General features: G+C 42.2%; 1 protein-coding gene across 2 annotated transcripts in view; it reads right to left on the bottom strand.

The window, feature by feature from the left end:
* ZNF704 (zinc finger protein 704) overlaps window positions 1-18052 on the bottom strand; it is a 77787-nt gene that overhangs the window by 5700 nt on the left and 54035 nt on the right. For both annotated transcript variants that reach the window (XM_075828149.1, XM_075828150.1), the window contains exon 7: window positions 10270-10361. In XM_075828149.1, coding sequence (XP_075684264.1) covers window positions 10270-10361 — 92 coding nt within the window. The remainder of the gene's footprint in view (window positions 1-10269; window positions 10362-18052) is intronic.

The following is an 18052-nucleotide window of genomic DNA, read 5'->3' as shown; positions in this document are numbered from 1 at the left end:
GGAAATGCTGCGATTCTGCCGCAAAAATCACAAATGAGAAAAAAAAAGGTACTTTTTTAAATTAATAAAAAAGTTTAGACATACCCCGGCCGTAGTTTAGGTGACGCGATCCTCTATTCTTAGCGCAGCTCGGCCTCCTGTCATGACGTTTCATCCCATGTGACGGCTGCAGCAGTCACATGGTCTACAGCATCATCCCAGGAGGCGGGGCTACGTTCAGAAGAGAGAGATGCGTCACCAGGACTACGGCCGGGGCAAGTCTAAACTTTTTTTTCCCTGCAGGATTCCCGCAGTGGACACGCCTTATGAAACCTGCACCACTATTTGGTGCGGTTTTGCTGTCGGAATTCCTTGCGGCTACTGGGGCGGATAAGCTGTGTAGTTTTACTCAGCATATCCGCCTAGTGTGTTCCTTATGATGTCACTCCTGGAGCTGCTGCCGCTCTCTAAATAGGCAGTTGGTTCAGTAGAATTTTTTCTTTTTTTTTTTGTGAACCAGCTTAAAAAAATACAAAACTTTTGTGTTAGGGCCTGTTCACATCACCGTTCGCTTCCGCTCCGGGGTTCCGTCTGAGGTTTCTGTCGGGTGAACCCCGCAACGGAAAGTGACAGCACAGCTTCCGTTTCAGTCACCATTGATCTCAATGGTGACGGAAACATCGCTAATGGTTTCCGTTCGTCACCATTCCGGCTGGTTTTCGGACGGAATCAATAGCACAGTCGACTGCGCTAATGGTGACGGAAACGGAAGCTGTCCTGTCACTTTCCGTTGCGGGGTTCACCCGACGGAAACCTCAGATGGAACCCTGGAGCGGAAGCGAACGGTGATGTGAACAGGCCCTAACACAAAAGTTTTGTATTTTTTTAAGCTGGTTCTCAAAAAAAAATAATTCCAAATTCTACTGGACCAACTGCCTATTTAGAGAGCGGCAGCAGCTCCAGGAGCGACATCATAAGGGACACACTAGGCGGATATGCTGAGTAAAACTACACAGCTTATCCGCCCCGGTAGCCGCAGGGAATTCCGACAGCAAAACCGCACCAAATAGTGGCGCAGGTTTGGTGAGGCATGTCCGCTGCGGGAATCCTGCAGGGAAAAAAAAAGTTTAGACTTGCCCTGGCCGTAGTTTAGGTGACGCGTCTCTCTCTTCTGAACGTAGCCCCGCCTCCTGGGATGACGCTGTAGACCATGTGACTGCTGCAGCGGTCACATGGGATGAAACGTCATGACAGGAGGCCGAGCTGCGCTAAGAATAGAGGATCGCGTCACCAGGACTATGGCCGGGGCAAGTCTAAACTTTTTTATAAATTTAAAAAAGTGCCTTTTTTTTTCTCATTTGTGATTTTTGCGGCAGAACCGCAGCATTTCCGCAAACAGAGGAGCAGCGATTTCACAGAATAAATGGACATGCTGCGGCTTAAAAAGCCACACTGCAGGTCCATTTTTTTTGCAGCGTGTGGATGAGATTTGTTCACATCTCACCCACTCTGCTGCGACTGTAATACGCTGCGGATTTTCCACAATAAAATTTGTTGCGTAAAATCCGCAGTGTTCACGCCTAGTGTGTTCCTACCCTAAGGCCGGATTTACACGAGCGTGTGCTTTTTGCGCGCGCAAAAACATGGCGTTTTGCGCATGCAAAAGGTCCATAACAGCTCCGTGTGTCAGCAGCGTATGATGCGTGGCTGCGTGATTTTCGCGCAGCCGCCATCATTATGACACTCTGTTTGTAGCACGTGGTGCTTTTCTGTTTTCATTCATAGTTTATACTGCTGCGGAAGTGCTGGGCGTGATTTTCACGCACCCATTGACTTCAATGGGTGCGTGATGCTCGAACAATGCACAAATATCGGACATGTCGTGAGTTTTACGCAGCGGACACATGCTGCGATAAACTCACGGACAGTGTGCACGGCCCCATAGAGTAACATAGATCCGTGCGAGGCGTGTGAAAATCACGCGCGTTGCACGGATGTATTACACGTTCGTCTGAATAAGCCCTAACAATAAGGCCCAGTTCACAGAGTTTTTGGGCCTTGATATTGACTCGGACACTGCGTCAGAATCAGCACCAAACAACTTCCAAAACCGCCTCCCATTGATTTAATCTGAAATCAATGGGAGCCAGTCTCGGAAAAAAGAAAAAGCAGCACGTCCTTTCTTGCCACGGTTCTGCCTCTGACCTCCCATCAAAATCAATGGGAAGCAGAAAATGCATTTTTCCCTGCGTTTTTTGTCTGCTGTCCTCAATCGCCGCGGGCAAAAAACGCGGCAAGATAGTGTGGGCAGGTGAAAATCTGCCTCAAAATTCGGTGCGCGGTTCCAGGCGGTCGCGGGTGCGCATGCGCGGGAGTTTGCGGGTGCGCGCGATCGGTCGCATGGGCGGCGGTGTTTGACGGCCCCCATGCTACCCATGGCCGCCATCAGGGGGGGTATTAGGGGCACTGATGTGAGAGGCCCGGCCAAACCTAATTGAAAGGGGGGCCCGCAGCTCATGACATTCTTTTGGTGAAAAAAACGGGCCTTATTGCAGAGGCCTGTTTTTTTTCTACAAAAAGGCAAGTCGCGGCAGTTTGCCGGGCCCCCCTTTCAATTAGGTTTGGCCGGGCCTCTTACATCAGTACCCCTAATACCCCCCCTGATGGCGGCCCTGGGTACCATGATATAGTGCTGGACGGAGTACCGTTAACAGGCGGTGCCACGGTAGGGGGGCCCAGAAAATTTAGCTGTAGGGGGCCCTGAAATTCCTGATGGCGGCCCTGCCTCCTACAAATGCTCGATCGGATCTAGATCTGGGGAATATGGAGGCCAAGTCAACACCTTGAACTCTTTGTCATGTTCCCCCCACTGCTAGTAGGCAATACTGTTGCCATGAAGGGGTGTACTTGGTCTGCAACAATGTTTAGGTAGGTGGTAAGTATCAAAGTAACATCCACATGAATGCCAGGTCTTAAGTCTCTCCACAGAGTATTGCCCAGAGCATCACATAACCCTTGGGCACCCATGACCCTGTTCCCGGAACTCCGGTTTTCCTTCCTTGGACTACTTTCCGTAGGTCCTCACCACTGCATACTGGGAATACTCTGCAAGAACTGCTGTTTCAGAGAAGCTCTGGCCCACTCATTTAGCCATTACAATTTGGCCCTTGTCAAAGTAGCTTAGATCCTTACATTTCCCTTTTTTCCTATTTCCAACACATTAACTTCAAGAACTGTCCTCTTGAATATATGCCACACCTTGACAGGTGCCATTGTAAGAAGATAATCAATGTTATTCACTTCACCTGTTAGTGGTTTTAGCCCCTTGTCACAGAATCACGTACATGCACGGCGTAGAAAGGCAGCCATTTGCGAATTCCGCCATGCATGTAAGTGATTGTGATCGTGCGGGTACAGAAGCCGTGCCTGCACGATCACCGTGGGAGCTCAGCTGTGAATGAATTTCCGTTGCGGGGTTCTACGACGGAAACCTACGACGGAACCCCGGAACGGTAAGCGAACGCTGATGTGAACCGGCCCTAACATGTTATTTACACCGCATATTGAATGGCATTAATTTGAATGAAAATTCGAAAAACAATGCTGGAATAGCTGTTTCTTTTCGATTCCTTCCATAAAAAAATTAATAAAAAAGTTAAGCAATATAATATATACACCCAAAAATTGTACAATTGAAAAATACAACTCAGCCAAAATAGACCTGGTCCTTTAACAGGTTCCCGACCGCTGGCCGTAAATATACGGCCAGCGGTCAGGGTCTCTAAAGTCCGGCGTATAGTATATATACGGCCGCACTTCAGAGACTGTGCACGCGCGATCGCGTGCACACAGCTCTATGCCCTGGCTGTTGCTAACAGCCATGGGCACTGGGCAGAATGTCAGGGGTCAATCTTTTGGCCCCTGAACATGTGATCGCTGTGACAACCAATCACAGCGATCACATGCATTTCTGCATAGAAAACAGTGTGCACGCGATCGCGTGCACACAGCCCTGTGCCCTCGCTGTTACCAACAGCTCTGGGCACTGGGCAGAGTATCAGGGACCAATCTGATGGTCCCTGAACATGTGGTCGCTGTGACAACCAATCACAGCGATCACATGCATTTCTGCTTATAAAACAGTGTGCACGCGATCGCGTGCACACAGCCCTGTGCCCGCGATCGCGTGCACACAGCCCTGTGCCCTCGCTGTTACCAACAGCTCTGGGCACTGGGCAGAGTATCAGGGACCAATCTGATGGTCCCTGAACATGTGGTCGCTGTGAAAATCACAGCGACCACATTTGTTTTATTTTGAGTTTTCTGGCAGTAAATCTCCTGCCTCTTTTCTTCTCCTCAAATATTGTTTCAGTTTGAGGAGAAAAAGAGACTCGGGAGAATTGCTGCCAGAAGAATACAGTGAAAAAAAAAAAAAACAGTTACACTATAAAACATTCTCTGTATAGATAGATTTCTATCTATCTATACAATCTATCTATCCATCTATCTTTTTTTCTATCTATCTACCTTTCTTTCTTTTATTCTATTAGAATAGGCAGGTAGGGAGTATATAATTATATATATATCCACATATATATAATATATATAGCAATAGCGGTTTATTTTTTTGTTAGCGGTAGTGTAGATATATATAGCAGTTAGGCCCCATGCACACGACAGCAAAAAACCTCCGTTTTTGCGGACCGCAACTGCGGTCCGCAAAAACTGAGCCATTCACTTTCATTGAACGCTGACACCTTTCAGTAGCACTACGGAAGGGTGTCAGTGCCGTGGAAATGTTCCGGGAATTATGGAACATGTCCGTTCTTTCGCATTTTGCGGGCCGTGCTCCCATACTTTGTATGGGAGCACGGCCCGAAAATGCGGCTGTCAGTCAGCGGCCGGCCGTGCCCGCGATCGCGGACAGCAATTGCGGGCACGGTCGTGTGCATGGGGCCTTAGTTTGTGTGTTTTTTATAAAAAAAATAAAATTTGTTTAGTTAGTGTTAGTGTTAGTTACGTTATGGCGAGGAAGTTGTTTAGCGCCGAGGAGGCATACGCCATGCTGTGGTCTGAGTCGGAGACCGCATCAGAGATGGCGTCCGAGATGGAACCTGTTTTAGGTAGTGACGATGACAGCGTCACTTCAGGTTCATCTTCAGGGGACGTTGTCCCTGATGCAGTCGAAACTGCAGAACATGAAAGCGCAGGGCCAAGTAGCGCTGTAGCACGGGACAGCCTGGTCCCTCCAGTCCAGGCTCTTGTATGGGCACCTGCCCCATCTTTTGGGCCTAGAATCCACGGATTTACTGCCACTCCTGGCATAACCGTGGACAATACAAATTTTGTCCAAATGGATTACTTCCATTTATTTATAACGGACGACATCCTAAATCAGATTGTCCACGAAACAAATTTATATGCCACGCAATATATAAGGCAGAAACCTTCATCCACCCATGCCAGAGATTGGACGCCCACCAATTTGCAGGAATTAAAAAAAAATTTGGGGCTCACCCACAATATGGGTATTGTCAAAAAGCCCTCCATTAGGTCTTACTGGTCAACAAGACCCGCCCAAGCCACCCCAGTATATTCTGCAGTAATGCCCAGGTCTCGTTATGAGACAATAATGAGGTTCCTCCACTTCAATGACAACGCACAGGCCCCCCCAAGTACCGATGCAAACCGGGATCGGTTGTTCAAAATAAGACCGCTAATAAATTCCCTGAATAATTTATTTCTGCAACTCTACACCCCTGAGCAGAATGTAAGTGTGGACGAGCAGATATTTTGGAAGTGTTATAGAAACTCTGTTGAGTTTTGTAAAACCAGCTTTGAAAAAAAGCGATATGTGAAATAATCTTCTTCTATCCTCCGCCCTCCTACATCTCTATGTGATAAATAAGGCCACATATTTGGTATCCCCGTGCACGGGAGAAGTGGCAGAATGTGAACGGAGATTAATTTTGACCGTGGTCTATACCGTGTGTGAAAAATGCTGGTATAAACTGACGCATTTGCTAAAAAATTGCTAATTTTATTTTGTTCCATCTTATTCAAGAAACTTTCAGAAGATATCTATTTGTGTACTTTTGTATTTTGGAGTTGCTGTACCTTGTACCTGTTATTAATCAATAAAAACAGATTTGATAAAAAAAAAAAAAGAAACTTTCAGAAGAAAACTGGACTGTCTAAAAATATGATAAACCCCTTGAAGAAAACCTTGTGGGGTCTGCTTGCGTGAATGAAGTCATTTATGGGGTGATTCTAATCTTTCAGCAGCATTACGCCCCCCAGAAAACAGTATGCGGCTATAAAATCAAATGCAAAATTCCTGGACCGAAAAGGCCAAAAAGCCTCCTTTTATGCCAAGCCCTGGCACATGCCCGCACAGTGAATAAGGCACACATATTTGGTATCCCCATGCACGGGAGAAGTGGAAGAACGTGAAAGGAGATGAATTTTGTCCGTGGTCTATACCGTGTGTGAAAAATACTAGCCTAAACTGACGCATTTGCTAAAAAAGTGCTGATTTTATTTTGTTCCATCTTATTCAAGAAACTTTCAGAAGAAAACTGGACTTGCTAAAAATATGATAAACCCCTTGAAGGAAACCTTGTGGGGTCTACTTGTGTGAACGAAGTCATTTATGGGGTGTTTCCAATGTTTCAGCAGCATTAGGCCCCCCAGAAAACAGTATGCGGCTATAAAATCAAGTGCAGAATTCCTGGACCGAAAAGGCCAAAAAGCCTCTTTTTATGCCAAGCCCTGGCACATGCCCATGAATAAAGCACACATATTTGGTATCCCCATGCACGGGAGAAGAGGAAGAATGTGAAATGCGATGAATTTTGTCCGTGGTCCATTTTGTGTGTGAAAAAGCTAGCATAAACTGACGCATTTGTTAAAAAAAAAAGCTAATTTTATTTTGTTCCATCTTATTCAAGAAACTTTCAGAAGAAAACTGGACTGTCTAAAAATATGATAAACCCCTTGAAGGAAACCTTGTGGGGTCTACTTGTGTGAATGAAGTCATTTATAGGGTGTTTCTAATGTTTCAGCAGCATTAGGCTCCCCAGAAAACAGTATATGGCTATAAAATCAAGTGCAGAATTCCTGGACCGAAAAGGCCAAAAAGCCTCCTTTTATGCCAAGCCCTGGCACATGCCCGCACAGTGAATAAGGCACACATATTTGGTATCCCCATGCACGGGAGAAGTGGAAGAATGTGAAAGGAGATGAATTTTGACCGTGGTCTATACCGTGTGTGAAAAATGCTAGCCTAAACTGACGCATTTGCTAAAAAAGTGCTGATTTTATTTTGTTCCATCTTATTCAAGAAACTTTCAGAAGAAAACTGGACTGGCTAAAAATATGATAAACCCCTTGAAGGAAACCTTGTGGGGTCTACTTGTGTGAATGATGTCATTTATGGGGTGTTTCTAATGTTTCAGCAGCATTAGGCCCCCCAGAAAACAGTATATGGCTATAAAATCAAATGCAAAATTCCTGGACCGAAAAGGCCAAAAAGCCTCCTTTTATGCCAAGCCCTGGCACATGCCCGCACAGTGAATAAGGCACACATATTTGGTATCCCCATGCACGGGAGAAGTGGAAGAACGTGAAAGGAGATGAATTTTGGCCGTGGTCTATACCGTGTGTGAAAAATACTAGCCTAAACTGACGCATTTGCTAAAAAAGTGCTGATTTTATTTTGTTCCATCTTATTCAAGAAACTTTCAGAAGAAAACTGGACTTGCTAAAAATATGATAAACCCCTTGAAGGAAACCTTGTGGGGTCTACTTGTGTGAATGATGTCATTTATGGGGTGTTTCTAATGTTTCAGCAGCATTAGGCCCCCCAGAAAATAGTATGCGGCTCTAAAATCAAATGCAAAATTCCTGGACCGAAAAGGCCAAAAAGCCTCCTTTTATGCCAAGCCCTGGCACATGCCCGCACAGCGAATAAGGCTCACATATTTGGTATCCCCATGCACGGGAGAAGTGGAAGAATGTGAAAGGAGATGAATTTTGTCCGTGGTCTATACCGTGTGTGAAAAATACTAGCCTAAACTGACGCATTTGCTAAAAAAGTGCTGATTTTATTTTGTTCCATCTTATTCAAGAAACTTTCAGAAGAAAACTGGACTTGCTAAAAATATGATAAACCCCTTGAAGGAAACCTTGTGGGGTCTACTTGTGTGAATGAAGTCATTTATGGGGTGTTTCTAATGTTTCAGCAGCATTAGGCCCCCCAGAATACAGTATGCGGCTATAAAATCAAATGCAAAATTCCTGGACCGAAAAGGCCAAAAAGCCTCCTTTTATGCCAAGCCCTGGCACATGCCCGCACAGTGAATAAGGCACACATATTTGGTATCCCCATGCACAGGAGAAGTGGAAGAATGTGAAAGGAGATTAATTTTGTCCGTGGTCCATACCGTGTGTGAAAAATGCTAGCATAAACTGGCGCAATTGCTAAATTCTTGCATTTTTTCCAATTTTGCCCACTTTAGAGAAAAAAATAAAAATGATATATACTGACAAATGCCACTAAAACAAAGCCCTATCTGTCCTTTAAAAAGAGTGTAAAATTCAAAGATGAACTTTATTCACCTGCTGAGTTATAGTCATCTAAAGAAGCGCATAGCAAAATTGTGAAATTTGCTCTGGTCATTTAGCTGTAAAACAGCCTAGTCCTTAACCGGTTAAGCAGTTAATGTTATGGCTGATCGATGTATATGCTACTGTTATTGATTCTGATGGTAATCCCTGGAACTGCACAGACACAGGACTCTCACATTTCTTTCACTTGCAGGAGGGATATCAAGAACTGAACAAATTTACACAAGATTGCAAGCTGTATTCAATTAACCAATGACTTTGAGGTGCCCAATAAAAGGGTATTATGGTTTTAACAAATAAAGCTTAAACATTGTGGAATAAAAAATACATTTTACAATATACATTATTTTTTGTTTTTGTTTTCAAGATCTCTGGTTGTGTTACAGAATGGGAAGCTTCATTGTTTACTTGCAGGAATTAATATATGTACACCTATGTGATGTTCAGGACTATTTGTTACAATAAGGCTAAGGCGACACAGGCTGCACGGCCAAAGATCGCTGTATGCCGCTGCCTGAATCGCAAGTAATGAAAGTCAATGTGTCTTCGATGCGACCCGCAAGTTGCAGCGACCATGATACAACACACGCAAGAAATCCAGCAACCTGTTGGTCGCAACATTGCCACATTGACATTTTGTAGATTCAGGCAGCGTCACACAGCGATCTTTGGCCGTGCAATCTGTGCGCATCAAAGCCATCATGTAGCCCTAGCCTTAGGCTGAGTTCGCACGGGGTGGAAATACCACGTGAGAGCATGCAGCGTATCCGCCCTGTGCGTCGCAGGGAATTCCGGGTGAAAAACCGCACCAAATTGTGGTGCAGTTTTTCGCCCTGAATGTCCGCTGCAGAAAACTGCAGCACTTAGCTGGCCTCCTGGGATGATGTTTCGTCATGAAGCGTCATCCCAAGAGGCCGGCCCTCTGATGTCATCCAGGCTGGCCTCTTGGGATGATACTGTGTTCGGTCCGTGCCGACATGCGGACCCTATATCACCGAACACGGTCGCGTGAATTAGGTCTTAATCTCTGTTTTAGACCAGAAAGCAAAAGTGCAGTCTGCAGCACTTTTGCTTCCATGAAAAAACAAACAAACAAACAAACAAACAAACAAACAAACAAACAAACAAACAAACAAACAAACAGATATCTAGCAAACGGAGGCAAACTAAATCCAACTTAAACAAAATAATTACCATTTAAATCAATGGTAATTCAAACGGAAGCGATGCTTTCCGTTTGGATTTCCAGTCATCTATTTCTCTGAAGGAAGAGACCTAAACAGGTAATGTATCACCATATTCTTTATTCAGTGGAAAAAAGTTAGAGAATCATTATGCTAGCAGTTTTTGTGCACATTTTTATTTCCGTCAAGAACCACATGTTAGTTTCCGTCAAGAAAGCTGCTGCCACATGTTAGTTTAAAGTCTATACAGTAGTAAAATATGAGAAAAAGTACCTACAGAGCGTTTTATTTTTTTGTGTTTCTTTGGGGTCGAACCTAGCAAGCTCCTTTTATTGCGCATAAACATTTACAAAATGACACTAAAGTAAAATCACCAAAAAAGCATATTGAAAACACCATAAATTTTTTTTACATGCATTTTTGAAACACAGAAAAAAAAGTGTGTGTATAAGAGGCCTAGATGTGCTTATTTTCTCACCTTGCTACTACACCAGCTCTAGGAGGAGAAGATCTCACCGTAGGAACTGATGGTATATATTCCTCAGAATTAGTATTGCAAGGAAGACAAACCTGAAAAACATTAAAGAAAAAATACAGTGGCATTAATACCAATTTCTCCCGAAGAACAACTATATATATTCTCGTAGATAAAGCTTGGGTGGAAATGTCACATTACGATACTATGAAAAGAACTTTGAAATAGGACTTCATTGTAAATTGATATAAAGTGTATGTGCTACAAAGCGTAGACAGGTATGCGAAGATTGACTTCGAGAGGCAGAGACTATTTGTGAGTCTTAATATTGAACCAGATTGTACTTTATATTTAGTGTCCTATAAAAATGTATAAAAAATCCACTATTGACAAAAAATAAATCAGTATATACAGCTGTGGAATCTAACAATGGACAAATCTATACAACATTGTCTCTGAATTATGGCCATATCAGTCCACCAGTAACAGTCAATGACAGAGGAAGGGGCCTGTTACCTACATGGGGAAACATGCTGAGTTTATGTCTCTCTTCTAAAAACCTACTGTTATATTGTGTATAGTTATCTACAAAACCAGGTATGCCGTCTCCAACGTGGACTAGAGAGACATTTCATTATGGGTTATTTGACACGCAGGTCTCCAGCCTGGTTATTTTTTCCTTTTTTACACAAGTTCCCTAATGACAACATTTATTAACTGATTGTTTGTAAGGAAAAAATAAGGGTGTGTTCCTCCTCACTACACCGTCCGCAATGAGGAGGAGCTTGAATGGGACGCCCACTGTTACATTCAATGTCTATGTGACTGACGGAAACAGCCGAGTGCTGTACTCAACTTTTTCCGTCAGTCCCTTAAAATATGAATGGAGCGGCAGCCACTCCGTTCAAAATCCTCTTCACTGAAGTCGAGCCCAGAGGTAGGGCCCCCATCGATCAGACAATTATCGCTTATCCTGTGGATAGGTGATCATTGTTAATTCTGGGAATACCCCTTTAGGTCATTTATACGGTCATTAGAAACCTGTATTTTACATTTATTCTGGTTGTATTTGTCTTGTGTTACATTTCGTTTGAATTATCTGAAACAATCAAGTGTGACAAATGTGCACTGCAAAGATAATTATTGTGGGGATAGTCTGAAAAACCTGCCAGACAAGTATTATTAAAAGTTAGACCCATAAATCTTTTTTAATAGGCAAATTCTTTGTTTAATCTGGTGTACACAGGGCTCAACAGCTGTGAACACTTGTAGATAAAATAAAGGAATAAATATAATATAATGAAATGGTAATAATGACAACTCCATTGTCTTCTCCACAAAGTCACCAATTATATTCATGAAATATCCAAACAATTAACAATTCAGAGACTCAACCAAGTGACTGGTTAATAACTACTGTGGCACAGCAGATGTGCTTCTATTACCACGTCTAATATTACAACGGGCGACAAAAAATATATATTACTGCATAGTGTTTCATTAAAACCAAGCCTTTAATGAAGAAAAGCACAAGGCACGGGGCTGTTTTGAAAATTAAGTTCATGGTTTACATTAGCAACTTTTTTCCGGTTAATTCAAGTAGTAATGGGTTAAAGACTTGAATATTTGCATGTACATTTTTGTGTTTACTTTTTTTTTCATTATTTCATTATTTATTGGTGATATATGTGAATCTATTATATATTTTCAAGAGACATACACTACCGTTCAAAAGTTTGGGGTCACCCAGACAATTTTGTGTTTTCCATGAAAACTCACACTTATATTTATCAAATGAGTTGCAAAATGACTAGAAAATATAGTCAAGTCATTGACAAGGTTAGAAATAATGATTTTTATTTGAAATAATAATTTTCTCCTTCAAACTTTGGTTTCGTCAAAGAATGCTCCATTTGCAGCAATTACAGCATTGCAGACCTTTGGCATTCTAGCTGTTAATTTGCTGAGGTAATCGGGAGAAATTTCACCCCATGCTTCCAGAAGCCCCTCCCCCAAGTTGGATTGGCTTGATGGGCACTTCTTGCGTACCATACGGTCAAGCTGCTCCCACAACAGCTCTATGGGGTTGAGATCTGGTGACTGCGCTGGCCACTCCATTACAGATAGAATACCAGCTGCCTGCTTCTTCCCTAAATAGTTCTTGCATAATTTGGAGGTCTGCTTTGGGTCATTGTCCTGTTGTAGGATGAAATTGGCTCCAATCAAGCGCTGTCCACAGGGTATGGCATGGCGTTGAAAAATGGAGTGATAGCCTTCCTTATTCAAAATCCCTTTTACCTTGTACAAATCTCCCACTTTACCAGCACCAAAGCAACCCCAGACCATCACATTACCTCCACCATGCTTGACAGATGGCGTCAGGCACTCTTCCAGCATCTTTTCAGTTGTTCTGCGTCTCACAAATGTTCTTCTGTGCGATCCAAACACCTCAAACTTCGATTCGTCTGTCCATAACACTTTTTTCCAATCTTCCTCTGTCCAATGTCTGTGTGCTTTTGCCCATATTAATCGTCTATTTCTCTTGTTGCTCAGTTGTGCAGCGGGGCCTCCCACTTCTCTTTCTACTCTGGTTAGAGCCTGTTTGTGCTGTCCTCTGAAGGGAGTAGTACACACCGTTGTAGTCTGTTGGCAATTTCTCGCATGGAATAGCCTTCATTTCTAAGAACAAGAATAGACTGTCGAGTTTCACATGAAAGCTCTCTTTTTCTAGCCATTTTGAGAGTTTAATCGAACCCACAAATGTAATGCTCCAGATTCTCAACTAGCTCAAAGGAAGGTCAGTTTTATAGCTCCTCTAAACAGCAAAGCTGTTTACAGCGGTGCTAACATAATTGCACAAGGGTTTTCAAGTGTTTTCTAATCATCCATTAGCCTTCTAACACAGTTAGCAAACACAATGTACCATTAGAACACTGGAGTGATGGTTGCTGGAAATGGACCTCTATACACCTATGTAGATATTGCATTAAAAACCAGACGTTTGCAGCTAGAATAGTCATTTAGCACATTAACAATGTATAGAGTGTATTTCTGATTAATTTAATGTTATCTTCATTGAAAAAAACTGTGCTTTTCTTGCAAAAATAAGGAAACTTCTAAGTGACCCTAAACTTTTGAACGGTAGTGTATGACGTCCATGTTGTAACACATTGGTTTAATGAATATTAATTGTATTATTTAGGGAAAATGGGTAAAGTCACAAAGAACACTTTTCTGAATATTTCCTGCCATTTTGTGTTTTTTACAACAGCAATAACAATAGCAAGAAAATGTGTCGCTATATATCATACAATATGAAGCACAATTACGGGAGGAGTCCGACTCCAACACAGGAGACCCCTGCCGATCTTCAGAATGACACACTAGCATGCGGCTGTGCCTGGTACTGCAGCTCAGCCTCATTCACTTGAATCGGGTTGAGCTGCAGTACCAGGTACAGCCACGTGTACAGATGAGCCGGCCGCTGTACCTGGATAAACATTGAAGGGACGTGGCACCTTTGTTCTGATGATTAGTTTGGGTCCCAGGGGTCAAGCACACAGCCATGCAATCTCCATAGACAAACATTTGTAGAAGTATGGGTCGTACTGAAGAACTCAGTGACTATAACAGTCAGCTCACACAGAGGTTTTTTTACACGTTTTTTGACGCGGAAACCGCATCGGAATACGCGCCTAAAAACGGCCGAAAATGCTTCCTATTGATTTCAATGGGAGGTGGAGGCATATTTTTTCCCGCGAGCGGAAAAAACGGCTCACGGGAAAAGGAAAGGACATGCCCTATCTTCGGGCGTTTACGTCTCTGACCTCCCATTGACATCAATGGGAGGCAGAGAAAGCGTATTTCGCTGCGTTTTTTGCCCGTGGCGCTCAATGGCTGCTGGTGAAAACCGCCGCGAAAATCGGCGTGCAGGGAGAGGAAAATCTGCCTCAATTTTGAGGCAGATTTTCTGCCTGCAAAAAAACTCAGTGTGAACCCAGCCTAAACATGGCACATTCAAAGGATAACACGTTTGCCACAGGGGTGAAATTTCTGATCTGCTAGATCTGCCACGGCTAACTGTAAGTGTTATAATTGTGAAGTGGAAGCGTCTATAAGTAACAACAGCTCAGCAATGAAGCAGTAAACCATGCAAACTCACAAAGCGGGGTGGCTGGCTGCAGAAGCCCCCAGCTAATAGGGCACATGGAAAACGACTTCAATGAGGCTGTGCCAAGATAGCAATTTGTCATCTATTCACAGGTTAGGTAATAAATGTCTGATCGCGGGGGGGCCCCACACCAATCACTAGAACGTGGGTCCCGAGCCCCCATTATTCCTCACTGCACCACCGTGTTTAGCACGCGTGCTGCCACTCTATTCAAAGTCTATGGGACTGATGGAGATATGAAGATAGCCGAGTACAGCACTCAGCTATCTCCGAGCTTAATGTCATTTTAAAAAAAAGATTTTTAGACCCTTAAATCCTTAATACATGAAAGTCTAATCTTACCAGATACAGAGAGGTAGTTGTCCTATGGTTGGAAATTCTACAAGAAAATCTGATAGAATTCATATACTCAATCTGGAAAGCCGGTGATCAATACTATTCAGCACTACGGGAAGCCAATCTACTCTACAACAGTGGATAATCACGTATGCGTCAGCTGCACAGTATATATACTGTGTCTAAAGATAAAAGTACTCTGTTTTACATGAATATTTATATCACTCATTGAGGTCTCATTAAAGGTGTCTTGAGGCAGCAGGTTGGATATACTAAAATGACTGACATTAAGTCATGTTGAGCCTGAAATGGTCACGGGGGAAAGGCCTGTAAGAAACAACACCTTTAGAATATTTCTATATATTAGAACCTTATCAAACTGTACTATAAATAATATGTATTTTGTAACTGGTGATTAAATCTGATTATTTTGAGTGACACCTCAAAATTAACCGATAGTAAATGTATGTACATCTGCATGATGCACTATAAGGGAATAAAGGTTACCCCATGTTCCTAAACTTTCCTCTGTCTACACTCTCTAGTATAAGGGTCATGTATAAAGACTGGCATACTGGCTGATCACACCACCAAATATATTGTATCTTGTATTCCACTACGCAGCGCATGCTTCTTGGGGTATACAACCCATACTATTGAACAACGGCAGATCTCTTGACAAGTATGAAATTATGAATGAACCAGCGCCTCAAAAAGTGGTGGCTAATTTTCATACATATGGTATTGTCGAACACCATTTTCTGTACAATCATATGCATAAAATGACAATACAATTATGCCAGATAACTCAAGTTATTATATTGATACATGAACCTATATATATGTCTACTATTTATTTGTCAAAGACAGAACCATATGCAGGGGAGTAGATATAGGGGGTGCAGAGGTGTCCTGGTGTCTGAGAAGACAACATCATATCAATAGGCACATGGTAGGTGAGAGCCTTGTTACAGAATTTGCATTGGGGGCAGGAGCTTCAAGTTACACCTCTGTGCATTATTTAAACTCATTATCCCAAAAATACCCCTTCAATGCAAGGTCCAAAAGGGATCTTAGATATATTTAAGACGACCAATCAACAAAATGACAGTACACCCATCCCATAGTTTTGTGGAAACCGTATTGAATATATCTAGTTAATACTTTGAAAGCACTAAGAAGCTATAAAACAAAACTAAAAATCATAAGGTAAGTGTTTCATAGGCAAAGTAAAAAATAATGGTACACATTGTAAAAACTCCCCCAATGTCTACAACTTACCTCTACTCAGAAGATACCATTCTAAGTATTATCCTATAGATTCTGCAATACAGCATTGTCAAGACGTATTTATATGTTAAAGAGAGCCTGTCACTAGGTCATATAAGTTTAACTGGTTAACTGACATCAATAGCACTGTCTCCCTGATTACAGAGCTGTTTTGTTTTTCCTGGACCCCCACTTTCCTGTTCCAGAGAAATGATCCTCACTGTTGTGTTATATGCTATATGCTAATTTGCTGTGGTTAGCCAATGGGGTGGAGCTAGCGTCCCTGCCTCTGATGCTGACCAATTAGCGCGAGGCAGCTAGAAGGTAGTTCACAACCTGTGGGCTAACTACAGCAAATTAGCATAAAGGGACCCAACACAACAGTGGGCCATTTCTTTGAAACGGGGGAGTCCAGGAAAAAAAGAAAAACAGCGTTAGAATTAGAGAGACAGCGCTATTCAGGCCAGTTAACCAATTCAACTTATATGACCTAGTGACAGGTGCACTTTAAGCCGTATTTATAAGTATTTATATGTTGAATATATCCTGTTCCCTCCAACAAAGACTAGCTGTAGATTGATTCAACTGAAAAAACTTACTGAAACCACACAACATGTCGAGATGAAGAATGACAGCTAAAAACTATGACTAGATGACCTTGTTTTCCTCGCCTGGTAGTCCCTTCAAGGTTCCTGACCTATAAATGTGTTTCTTCATGGACTTGTAGTTCTTAGTGATCTTCAACTTCAAAATGAAGAGAGACCACAGGGTCCTCTCTAGACCTTGAAGCCCTTTGCTTGTGATGAAGTGATGGGCCCTTTCCTTGGAGTGATGAACTAGTCTGTCCTGAATTCGGTGCAATGTGGTTATGCATATCTTTGATGACTGAGAATTAAAAATGAATTATGGAACGTCTAGGGTACGTCTTTATAAAGGTCAACACTAAACTGTTCCATCAACTGAAACTACTGTAGAAACTTTACTTTAAAACACTATAAGTAACAATAACCTGAGAATTTAATGTCGCCAAACGAAAACCAAATATTTTTAGATTTGGCCTATATTTCATGATTACTGAATTTTAATCAGAGACGAGAGACGTACCTATATATTTTATTTAGAAGATTCACACCCAAAACATAAATGTGACCAGATATTACTAAATCAGAAGTCAGGAAATCATAAATTAGAGCAGCAGCCAAAGTTTGGCTCTTATTTTTGTTTTAGTTACCCAGATATTGTCATTTTCCTGTTGCCGGACAATTTTATGAAAGTGACAATTGACAAAGTGACAGGAAATGCAGCCATATTGATGATCACAATGATCAAGTACTGTCAATAACAAAGTGACAGTTTTACCATCAGTTTCTGAGAAGCTCATTTAATAGCGACAACCAATATGGCTGAACTTCCTGATTTCACTTTTGTAAAAAAAAAAAGACTGGTAAAATGCTAATATCTGGGTAAAACAAACATAATGACCAAACTTCAGATACTGCTCTAACATTTGATTTGGACATTTTTACATTTTAGGTGGAAATTCACTTTAAGTTGATGAGGAGAGCATATAGTGGGGCATAACTAGCTATTCAGGGGATACATGCCAGTCTGTCAACATTATACTGTATATATATTATGAACTTAGATGTGATTGGTAAGCTCAATCCTGCGTATCAGGGAAACGCAGAACCCGCTGACACTGAACCCACCAGTCCCGCTGACCTGACAGATACAGGTTTCAGCGATAGATACAGCTGCTCTGTATACAGGATACAAAGCAACTGTATCTCAAAAAGTAAAAAGTTTTCAAAGCTGTCCATTAAACCTGAAAAAAAGCAACCATAATATACCCTTATACCAATATAGTTTCTGAAAATATTGTCAAATTGCCAGACAGCCCATTATAGTCATAGGCGCCTTCATGCAATCTTGGATGAAAGTGTAATGTTTCAAAAAATATATAAAAATTCATGTTTGTGGCTAAAAGTCTGATAGAAACATTTCTCGCTT

Source organism: Rhinoderma darwinii, chromosome 5 (genome assembly GCF_050947455.1).
Source record: "Rhinoderma darwinii isolate aRhiDar2 chromosome 5, aRhiDar2.hap1, whole genome shotgun sequence".
Taxonomy (NCBI): domain Eukaryota; kingdom Metazoa; phylum Chordata; class Amphibia; order Anura; family Rhinodermatidae; genus Rhinoderma; species Rhinoderma darwinii.
The sequence above is the reverse complement of the archived record's forward strand: the minus strand, read 5'-3'. Positions and strand labels throughout refer to the sequence as shown.